The 12,329-nt window shown below is 35.2% G+C and overlaps 1 protein-coding gene across 1 annotated transcript in view; it reads right to left on the bottom strand.

Moving 5' to 3' along the window:
* BBS9 (Bardet-Biedl syndrome 9) overlaps window positions 1-2,469 on the bottom strand; it is a 57,336-nt gene extending 54,867 nt beyond the window's left edge. Inside the window, exons 1-3 of the mRNA XM_074180139.1 lie at window positions 2,193-2,469; window positions 2,036-2,124; window positions 1,701-1,965 (exon numbers count right to left, since the gene is read on the bottom strand). Coding sequence (XP_074036240.1) covers window positions 1,701-1,965; window positions 2,036-2,124; window positions 2,193-2,458 — 620 coding nt within the window. The 5' untranslated portion in view covers window positions 2,459-2,469. The remainder of the gene's footprint in view (window positions 1-1,700; window positions 1,966-2,035; window positions 2,125-2,192) is intronic.
* Between the last annotated feature and the right edge of the window lie 9,860 nt (window positions 2,470-12,329).

Here is a 12,329-nt window from a genome sequence, read left to right as displayed (position 1 = left end):
TGAGAATGGCCTGAACGAATTGTTCTTTTAGATGATTTGAATAAAACATAGTTAAACATACAAACATTTAATATGAATAACTCTTCAATGGTTCAGAGTAGAAGTTCCCAGAAATAGGACTTGTAACTCTAATAATAATATTCAATATTAAATACTCCAAAAGGTTAATTGTTTAGGTAGAAGATGTGGTGGTTTACAAATCTTCGTTGAAAAACATGTACTTTAACCTGAGTGTATTTAGATAGAATGTACATTAATAAATACAAATTTAAATGTTAGGATTTTATCCTGTATAAAAAATATATGAGTGAAACCTGTTCCTCTGGCGACAGCACTTTGAAAACTCAGTACGGAATCCCAGGCCAACTAGGACTGGAGTGATGAGTGAAGCGATACTATGACAGCCTTATTCTCTCTGAGTGCAATCAACTGTTCATCAGGCTGAACCATGGAGTGTACACTTCGGGCAAGTGAGCCCTATTGGAACCATAATACCAAAAATATCTTCAAGATGAAGACGTGGGGTTAAACCAAAGCTTGATTTATCTTGTAGTAAAAAGCCGTTGGCGTGGTAGAAAGTTTTCAAATAACAAATTGTCGTAAATGTTCAATATAGGCCTCTATCAAAAGCTAGGACGTTGTGGTTGATGATAAGATAGGTAGAACGGAATATCCACTAAGGATCATTTAACAAATTCAGGATTCATCAGCCGAACAAAACAAGAAACACCTGTATGGCAGACACCTGTAGCTTTCGCAGAATCTACCATCCTAACTGATCAGAAAATAATTCCTTTTCTTCTTCTTTTTTTCGGAAGGTAGGGTCACAGCATACTATGCTGTGATAGGGTACTAGCGTTTCAACCTATCAATATTTGCATGTTCCATGCATTCCGGACCAATCTGAACAGAATAAAGTAATGGTATGTTTGGTTGTATCTGGTCAGACACCCCCTAAAGTTAAATTGGCTACACTGACGAAAAATGAAACAGTTGACGGTCGAAATGTTATCAAACAGCTGACAATTAAAATTAAACGGAAAATACCAAAAGAACATTTCAATTCGAAGACACTCCTTGTGAGCCTTATCAATAACCAAAACACAGACATACATCACACCTACTTTCAATCATTTTAAGATCAAGACTGGTACGCAGTAAAACAAATCACACTTTCCACAATAAGCAGAAATACAAGCTGTAGCTCTTAAAAAAACAAATAGTTTTAGTGAGAAGAACAAGTTGAAATCAGAAGAGTTATGAATTTTTCTGATGGTGAATCGGGAACTTATGATTTTCCTAGTAGTGACAACTTGTAAAAAATGTGATTTATCATTGAAGGTGGTTTTTGAATCGAAATTAGCAGTGGGATTTTTGTAAGGTTTCTATGGATGAGGTTAGACAACCAACTTTACATATTTATGTTTGTTATTTTCATGTTCGCTGAGGGTAGGTCACTACGGAGTGAAATCTACGTTGCTCTAAAACTTTTTTTATTCATTAACAAAATAAAGTAGCGAAAATTTACATGCTACAGTCTTTTCAAACTATATTTATTCCCCTATTATTTAACCTTGTAGATGAAATATAATTGATTGTAACTGTTTAATGATAACACCAAAATAAAATTGATTTCACAGTATCATGCAAATTTGGGTATTAGTTTTCATTCAAAATGTTGTCTCCAATGTTTCACTTACTTATACGAGTGCACATGCCAGTTCCCATTTCCTGTTACGAAACTATCAGTCATCTTTATGTAAGCCATTGGGCTTGGTAAAAGGAAATCCGGTAGAAAGCAGGAAAAACTAACATTCTCCTGTTCGAAAAAAATTAGCATACCGTCTAGAGATTGAACACATATAAAATCTCTATTTTGCGTTCCCCCGAATGGACCAATCGTAAAACTCGCCGCAGATTTTTGAAGAATATGACCATATACTTCATCTAAAGAATGTTGAGTACCTAAAATAGCGCATATACTTTATACTGATTCTGAAAAATTATTGATTTAATGAATGAATATTAATTTTACCATGTTCGGTTATTCCTTTTTTAACGTTGAAGTTGAGAACCGAAAGTAATTTCGGATAGAGGATTGCCAATTGAACATTTTGGGAACCTCTAAAAAATGTTTTCAATCATTGACTTATTAACGAAAATAATGTGTGCTCGATCAAATATTTACTTACGAAACCAGTCTTCCAGTACCAATTTGGAGAATGGGGTAGTCGAACAATTTTTCAATCAGTAAATCTGTTGCAACATATCCATTAATTCTGTCATTTTCGCTCAGAACACAGGACGGTTTGAAAATCCTCAATACCCCACTTTGACTGCCACTGATAATGTAATCACTTTCAGTATTTAATTTTGACAAAATGAGTGAGTTTTGATCAAAATACTCGTCATCTTCGCTTTGCGTTGACCAGAAAACCCTTGTTTTGAACAAGGACATTATTCTGGAAGTCTACTTTCACAATGAGAGGGTGAACTCAATGGTTAGGAAAATATTGATTTTAACGTTGAAAACGTGTAGAGTAGAGAATCGATAGTAGCTACATGAAGAACAAACAGTAGTAACCGAATTTTGCGGATTATATTTTTCGTGTATATTTCGAGAATATTTTTCTTACCTACTTATAAATTATTATCAAAAATTTAATTAGGGAGCGGTAATCGCTCACAATTTGGATTCACGTCTATTGATCACGCGAACAAGTTCTTCAATGCATTAAGGGCAATAATAAGTTAACTAATAGTTTCTTGTACTGGTACAGATACGTAGATGATATCTTAATCTGTTTTACTGGCACAGATAGGCAATTAGGCAAGTTCATTGACTATGACAATTCCATCCACCCGCCAATAAAATTCACCACTGAGAGGGGGGTAAATAATTCAATTACCTTGACTTAACCATTACGAACAATTACAATAAACAGGAATTCGCAATTTTTCACAAACCATCTTACACGGAAATCATCATACATAATTCCTCCACACATCCTTACTAGCATAAGGGTGCTGCATTCATTGGTATGCTTCACATACACTGTCTGTCTAAGAGTAATTTTTAGAGAGACCTGAGTCAAATTAAACAAATTGCGTTAACAACGGTTATAAGGTAGATATTATATAATCCGTTCTTTACAAAAAACTACAAAAGCAAGGCATGGACCTGGTCTACCCATATTCAAGATGCGACAACGTCAGTTATAGGGCATTGTCATGTTTGGGTGAACCAACCAATAATATTGCCCTTTTTTTGAAGAAAGAATACGTAAACGTAGCTTACAGAACGAATAATAGTCTGAGTAAAATTATTAACAATTAAGACAAAACTTCGGTGTCGGATAGATCAGGAGTATATATGGGAAAGGGGGGCATATTCAACCATGGGGCACATTCAACCATCTCCTCAAAATCATTTAATTATTAAAATTTTAGCGCCGAAAAAATTTAGCGCCGAAAAAACGACTGGATGACCTCCAACCCAGGAAAAACTATAACAATAAGAGAGATTGCCCATCTTACAAAAATAGCTTTTCAAAATGCCTTTACTCAAAAAAATAAAACCAAGTCATTTGAAAAACCAGGTCTGTGGCCTTTAAACCGATTAGCCTTTCGAGATGATGAGTTTCTTCCAAGTTATGCGAATTACATTGAAGAAGACGATCCTGTTCCCCAGAATCGGATAGACGACACACCAGCAGACAAACAGCCTGGACCAGAATCAGGAAATTCACAACCGCAATATAAGTCATCTTTCAAAGTGACGCATGCTAATTATTCTATCTTAAAAATCCATGCAGGTAATCTACCAATATCCAGCATAACCGTGCCTAAAAAAACAGGTCCTTCAAGTTCATTTACTTCACCGCCATCTACACCTATAAAGATTGTTTTATCAAGCTGCAAGAACAAAGAAGGTGCTTACATAAAGTAGGTAATCGATTATTACACACAAAATTAATATTTATATTTTTTTAGACGAACCTTCAGTCTCTAGCAACGTTATTACTCCAGAAATTGTTAGGCCCTTTCCCCGAGCTACTGTAAAGAAGACAAAGAAGACGAAGAGTAGAAAAGGAAAGTCTAGAATTTTCACCACTACGCCAGAAAAAATCGTCTGGAAGGAATTGAGAAGGAAAGAGAAAGGCGAAAACAAATTCAGTGTGAACGAAACCAAAAACGGCTGCTGAAGCAAGTGTTTCCAGAAAATAAAAAGGCAAAGATTGCAACAAAACTCACCAGGAAAATGAGCACAAGTAGTTCAGATTCTGACGAATCCATTGTTCTAGAATCGGAGGAAATTTCTGATGATTTTAGTGATGAAGAAAATGTGCATCTAATAACAGATGATGATGATATTAATAAAAACGACTTTGTTTTGGTGAAGTTTCCTCTAAAAATGACTGTATCTTTTTACGTAGGAAAAGTCATAGAAAGTTTAAACATTAATGAATTTCAAATTAAATATTTACGTCGAAAGGTACCGGATTTCAAATTTTATTACCCTCTAGTTGATGACATATCTACAGTTGACCGCCGTGATCTTCTTTTAAAGTTACCGAAACCCAATTCAGCTAAAACTGCAAGAACATCTACTTTACTGACTTTCAACATCAACTTATCCTCTTATAATGTGAAGTAAATGGTGTTATTTATTATGTCTTTGTCTTGTGGTCTCCATGCGAGCCTAAGAATGTATTTTAAGTTGACAAATAGAGTTATTATGCATAAATATATGAGTTATCATTTTAATGACGTCTTGTTTCAAACTGCCCCTGACAGTGGTTGAATGTACCTCACCGGAGGGGCACTATCAACCATTTGCAGACATTTCTTAAATTGCAAATTTTCATAGTAAATAATAGATTTAGAAACATACTATTCTTAGCAATGGCAACCAAATGGTCAATACTTCATTAGACTAGGACAACAAAGACAACATACAAGTACTTACTTTACTAAATGTCAATTTTTAAAAACTGGTTGAATATGCCCCCCTTTCCCCTAAGTTGACTTGTGGCTCTTGCCCAAAACTGTATATTGGCCAAACAGGGAGAACATTTTCCCAAAGAATTAAAGACATAGAAGTAGTTTTGCAAATAGAAAGACCAATTCCACATTTGCAAACCATCTTTTAGCTGTGGGGGACTAGTTCAATCATGAATACGACGTGTTACATTTACAAGGGAAGATTTTGAATGTTTAGAAATGAATAGATTCAAGAATTCTGGTAATTTACTAAATGTGTAAACTAGGACATAAGTTCAGGTAATTTAATTCGTTACAAATTTATGTAAAAATCAGGTACTTGAAATGTAGGTACTTTAGGCATTGAATATGTAGAATTAGTTATTGAATACACGCCCGAAGAAGCCATTGTATGGCGAAACACGGGTTTCATTTTTGTAAAATCGTTCAGTGAAAATCTCACAATGAAGTGTTTTTTGAATACGTTAGTTATGGATTTTCAGCAAGTAACGGCCAACCCCTTCATGTATATTAAGGATCATTTTGCTCCAATCAGAATGTTTGAGGATTATATTCATTTTGGACATCTCCCACCTCAAAGTTATTCATTATTCATTGATGAATTCGTCCAAACGAAATGTTTTTTTGGAACCGATGTGTAATTTTTCAGGTACATTAACTGAATCTGAATAATTTTAAATAGATATTCTCAAAACATTGAATAGGAAAATATCGTCTGAAGACTGTATCGAGGAGAGATACCAACCTTTAAAAAAATAAGTATTTTGAAATGCAGTTTCGAAATATTCATCTCTCCCAACTACCTTAACCTAGGTTCTGGGAAACATCATAAAAAGGCAAAACAACAAAATCATATAAGACATAAAAAAAGCATAGGTACAAGCAAAAAAATATGAAAGTATAATAACCAAAAAAAAGGTCAGGAATAAATGGAACACAACGATGAGATCGTCTGGCTGCACTGTCAAACATACTTCTGAGGTGGCTACTGCTGGATGCGGCCAGAATTTAGGGTCTCAATAATTATTGTCGGAGTCTATTTGGAGGAGTGTGAAACAAGAGCTTTGAGTTTTCTTGATGGTTTCTGGAAATATATTTTCGAAGATTGGTTGCCTGAAGATTACCTATATTATGATTTTTTGTCTACTTCATCGCTACCTTCATTATGTGAATCAATATTCAGATAATTCACATTGAAAGTAAAATTTTTAATTTCCACAAAATCTCTCAGTCCAGCCCAAACTAATTCAATTGGATTCAATTCCGTGTCATATGGCGGTAATCGTAAAACGAAGATTTGCTGCTTGATTTTTTTGTCTTATAGTTGTTTATGAGGGTATATAATTGAGGTTTTTTCTAAATGGAATATTCTTCTCTGATAATTATGATTGTGTATCGGTTTTTTGGTCGATGTTGTTGGCATTTTGTCGATATTATGATATGATGCATTATCGATCACCACAACGCTATATATATATATATATATATATATATATATATTATATATATATATATATATATATATATATATATATATATAATTGGTTGATTTTCTTATCTACAGGTCTATGTTTTCTTCAGGAATCATTATCATTATATAATTATCAATGATAGTTTTGAATATTACTAGAGTTTTTTCCCAACACCAAGGCCGTTATTATGAGGAAGATTAAACTTCCTTGTAATCTTCCTCTTGAAGATGATCACTTGGTGATCGAAACACGTATCGAGGTGTTGAAATAATGGTTTGGTGTTGGGAAAAAACTTCAGTAATATTTATTACTACACCAAAGTTTCCAAACAGTTCGTCACAAATGATAGTTTTATTAATTTTCCTAAGCGTAGAAACTCGTTTTTCTTCAATATGGAAATTATTTATACATCTGCGTAGAATTGACCAATCAGCATCATCCATCACAATTTTTGAAGTTTTGATACATCTATTTTTTTCGGAGTCAGATGGTAAGAGTACGGCGGAGCCGTACGCCTGAGCCGTACTCTTACCATCTGACCTGGAAGACCTCTCACCAAACAAACTAATCGGCTTCGTTAAGAAGCTGGGATCATTTGGTCGAGTGTGAATAGGTGTGAGCCACAATGAACCCTTGCGGATCGCGGTGGAGGGTTGAATATACCCACTCATTTTGGACCTATCCTAATCCAACCTAACTGTAAACGTAACTCAACCAGTTTATGATATAGTATCTTCAGGTGAGTAATGTCTAGACTTTCCTTCAGGTATTCGAATTTGAATAATAAGAGTCTGATAGTTTTTGTTAATTGGTTTGTGTGGTGTTTCCATCGCATGTGTGAGTCGAGGATAACTCCAAGATTCCTGATTTCACTTTTTGTTTGTATCACTTGAGAGTTGTTTGTCATTTGTAGGGTTTGAAAATTTGGAAGCTGACACTTGTAACTCGTGACAGGAATCATTCATATATACATCGTGACTCACGATCGATGGTAGGTTGGACGTTTCCGGAAAACGCAAAGCATGATTTTTCTGAAAATTTCACCTCTCACATTTCCTTACCTGTTCTGTCGATCTGAAATATTTTCAGCATTGCGGTGCTGCCACTTCTATCAAAAAGTCCTAGCAATTATATTTTTTTAAAGGAATCGCTATAGTATTTTAATACTTTTTTGTTGATAATTTCCTATACCTATCTCTATCTGTTTTCGAGATAAAAAATAAATTGTGCTAAATATGGTCCAAAACATAGCCTTAATTGAAATTAAGTACATCAGTACTCTCAATTCATGAAAAGTTGATATTTTGATGATAGTTTGAACAGACTCGAAATATCCAAATAACACCAAGAAATCGACTCCATATCATATAGGGCGTGCTAAAATTACTATTATTTCCAGTGTGCATAAAAGTAGTCAAAAGTTCATTTTTTCAAATGAAAGCCCCTGTATATTACTCGATAAATTGAAAGATGGTAGAAAATGCTTCAAGATGATATACATGTCCCTATACCTAAATCATCAAGTTTTCTTAATAGAGCCGTTTTTGTGGAAAAATAGTTATTCACGTTCTACCTACAAGTGTTGAAAGTGGCATTTTATTTTGAGAGTGGGGATTATTGCAAAACGAGCGTCAGCAAGTGGAGCAAAGTCACGAGCAAAATAAAATCACTTTTAAGAAATGTATCATACATTTTTTTTTGTATAACGTTACTGCTGATAATAAAAAAAATTATAGCGTCCATGGGATTTGAACACACGATCTTTGGATTATGAGGAGGATTATTGGTTAGTCATGAAGGACTTTCCACAGTTGGACTGAATACTACTTCGTCATCGTCAGTAACTTCACAGAGATTTAATATTACCAATAGCACGAACTGCATTTGTGAACTATTCTAAATGATTTTTTGGTAGGGGGTTTTGATTGAAGTGTTTCTATCAAAGAGATTTTCTATAACAGTTGTACAAAAAATTATTTTTAAAGAATTTGATTTCTAGGTAGCCATGGAAATATCAAGCTTATGACAGTTTGGTGACTTTTATAAATAATTGATAAATGGTTATTGACGGTGTTTCAAAAAATCGCCAAAAATGAATGCAAATATTGATAATTCAAACGAAGTTCTTATGAAATTATTTATTATACACAAACAGTGTGATCAAATCATTCTCAGAACTTGTTTCCAGAACAAGTTTCCAGGAAACTTGACGAACTCTTCGACGATCGTTGGTTTAGGCGTTTAGAGCCGTAGGATTGGCCACCGAGATCACCCGATCTCACGCCACTTGACTTTTTTATGGGGTTTTTTGAAAGAAAGGATATACAGTACTCCAGTGCCTACCAAAGAAGAATTGCGACGGCGAATAGTGCGGAGTATTGAAGATCTGGATCCCTAGGAAATTGAAAAAGCAACCACAAGTCGCGTACAAAAAAAACATTTTAAAGTGTTTAGAATGTAATGAACAACATTTTCAGCATTTATTGTGAAAGTGTGATATTTTGTTTACAATTTTGTTATTTTGAATCATCCTATTCTGTTATTGTCTGTACTTTCACATGTTTTAGCCCACAAAATCTTACTTTTTACCTAGAATTGTCTGATTTTTGGTACAGTTGTTCCCTGGAAACTTTGAGCCATAGTTAAGGACATCATTTTGTAACCTTACAAACTTCCTCTCGTTCATTGGTGTTAATTCAGGTTACATTTGGTTGAATTTTTCACACGTTCTGACAATGAATTGATCACTTTGTTCATGTGTTTAATGAATAATTTCATAAAAACTTCGTTTGAATAATCGATATTTGCATTCATTTTGGAAGATGATTCGAAACACCGTCGATAACTATTTGTAAATTACTTATAAAAGTAACCGTACTGCTATAAGCTTGATAATTCCACAGCTACCTAAATCCAAATTCTAAAAAAAAAAGTTTCTAGAAGAAGCGACTTTATTGAGAAAACTTGACGATTTAGGTATAGGGACATGATATATCATCTCGAAGAATTTTTCACCATATTTCAATTTACCGAGTAATATATAGGGGGTTTCATTTGAAAAAATGAACTTTTGACTACTTTTATGCACAATGGAAATAATAGTAATTTTAGGACGCCCTGTATGATATGGAGTCGATTTCTTGGTGTTATTTGGATACTTCGAGTCTGTCCAAACTATCATCAAAATATCAACTTTTCATGAATTGAGAGTACTGATGTACTTAATTTCAATTAAGGCTATGTTTTGGACCATATTTAGCACAATTTATTTTTTATCTCGAAAACAGATAGAGATAGGTATAGGATATTATCAACAAAAAAATATTAAAATACCAGAGCGATTACAAAAATGTATTAATATACGGGATATTCCATTTAAAAAAATAAAGTTGCTAGGACTTTTTGATGGAAGTGGCAACGCCGCAATGCTGAAAATATTTTAGATCGATAGAACAGGTGAGGAAATGTGATAGGTGAAATTTTCAGAAAAATCATGCTTTGCGTTTTCCAGAAATGTCTAACCTACCATCGACCGTGAGTCACGCTGTATAGAAAATGATAACGGACAAAGGACAGGACTTTGGAGTATTAAATATGTCATTTCTTTGGGCATGCTATCGTGGTGTCCAATTCTTATTATTTGTTTCTAATTGCTCAAGTAACTTTCGAATAACCTAAGTGTTGTCCTCTGTATTTCTGTATTCTCCACAACCTGCAACATATTTTAATGATCTACCATGTCGAAAGCTTTGGCTGAATCCAGCATCGTTGGTCAACTGCATGTATGAAACCTTTATCTTAGGAGAAAGCCTGTTAACTAGTAACAGACCCATCTCGTGAACAAGCCCCAAGCGGGAAAGAAACGTCCCATGTACCAATACTCTTGACAGAAATGAAAACTGTATCGAGGAAAGATACATATTACAAGAATTTCGAAACATTTATTTCTCCTAACTATCTACACCGTAGGTTCTGGTAAATGCTTGCCGGAAAACAACTGCTTTTTCGGATAATGTCATGCTGGATTTCGAATTATATCCTACAGATATTTTTTTATCAAAATATTTATTTTCTTGAATATATAACTGCTTATTACTCAGAAATTGTGATTATATTTTCAGAAATAAAACAGTATTGAAAACAGATTCATATGTTATGTTAGGTCCAAACTGAGTAGGTTTATTCGACTCTCTACCGCAACCCGCAAGGGTTTATTGTGGCTCACACCTATTCACACTCGACCAAATAAACCCAGCTTCTTAACGGATCCGATTAGTTTGTATGGTGAGTGGTCTTTCAAATCAGATGGTAAGAGTACGGCTCTGTCGAACTTTAAAATCCTGGTTTGGTCCCTAGCGGGGCAGGCAAAATTATGTGCTCTGCTGTTCCATCATTAATGAGGTAGTTGGATAGTCAAGGTGCAAGATTCCCACCTTGATACATGCCAAAACCTTCCCATATGGAGGTTTTTGCACATCAGCTACATCTGACGATGCCTTTGATTCAACCGTGCAGGGCCTTTTCGCTTCTGGTTTTGGTGAATCATCACCAAACCTGCTCATGGGGGGGGGGTGTGTTCCTCTGCGTACGCCGCTTAAGAATTTGGTGCAACGTGGTTTCATAAGGTACCTCGCTCTTGAGGAGATGCTTCAGTCGTTTCCTGGCCGCACCACCAAACCTTTTTTTAAGGTTCAGTTATTGGATCAGGAGTTGGAGAGTTGAGAAGCTATCGCTCCTGATCTAAATTTACAGGGAGGTCAGTTGGAGTCGGAAGCTCGATATCCATCTCCTCTGTAGACCTCTGTAGGCCATCAGAAAGAATTATTCAGATTCCTCTGTCCATAAAAGTCTCATGAGTCTCTGTAGACCTCTGTAAGCCATCAGAAAGAATTATTGAGATTATTCTGCCCATAAAAGTTTCACGGGTAGCTAGGGAAAGAAGATCAATCACTGCAGAGCCCCACATTACCGAGATAAGGCGATGCTACGTCGAGAGGGCGCCCGGTATCTCGAAGGTTCCGTTGAGACAGCTGATAGGCTCAGTGTCATTTATCCTTTCGGCATGAATACACACACCTTGGGATTTAGCCATCGTTGGGATGCCATTCAGTTGGGGAATAACAGAACCACACGTGATTCTGTCATTACCGTATCCAGCAGGGCTACGTGGAAGCAGGAATCCGATGGCCGGTTTCCTCAACTCCCACATCCCAAGCAATATACTCGCCAAAAACAGCATGCACAGTGGTTCAGGCAGTGAAGGATGAACAACAGCCAACCCGCCAATTTGATATAACTATCAAATGAGTTATTCCAAAATCCCCTTCCATAAAAAAAAGTTGGGAATACCCTCTCGTTTACTACTATTACAACACCATTGATTTTTATATGAAAAAACACAAAAAATTATGGCTTTCCATGAAAATTTGCCCGCCCTTGATAACTTAACAAAAGATACGAGAGGGGATTATCTATGTCCGCACTGTATAAATGTATAAGTGATTCGTCAATTTTTCCACTCTGTGAATAACAAACACAAACTATATGCGACAAATTCATAAATAGATGCTCATTGGTCGCCGGAAGTTTGTATATGTAACTCCATAATTTGAAATATGCCACAGTTGCATTGCATAACATACTAATTGAACAATGAAATGAGGACAGTTCAACACATCGAAGAAATATCCAAAAAACATCTTCGTTTCTGTATTTTATGATATTGCTGCTCAATTCGAAACGCTTCAAATCCTATACCATTACTTTCATTTGTGAAACTTTCACCTGGTCGATGTTGTACTGCGGTATGTATTCTTGAGTTTTGTTGACTCCACCTTGAGTTATACGAGTATA

The sequence above is a fragment of the Leptinotarsa decemlineata genome, unplaced genomic scaffold, assembly GCF_025532065.1.
Source record: "Leptinotarsa decemlineata unplaced genomic scaffold, Ldec_3_MD MMD2_tig00026294_RagTag_RagTag, whole genome shotgun sequence".
NCBI lineage: Eukaryota > Metazoa > Arthropoda > Insecta > Coleoptera > Chrysomelidae > Leptinotarsa > Leptinotarsa decemlineata.
The sequence above is the reverse complement of the archived record's forward strand: the minus strand, read 5'-3'. Positions and strand labels throughout refer to the sequence as shown.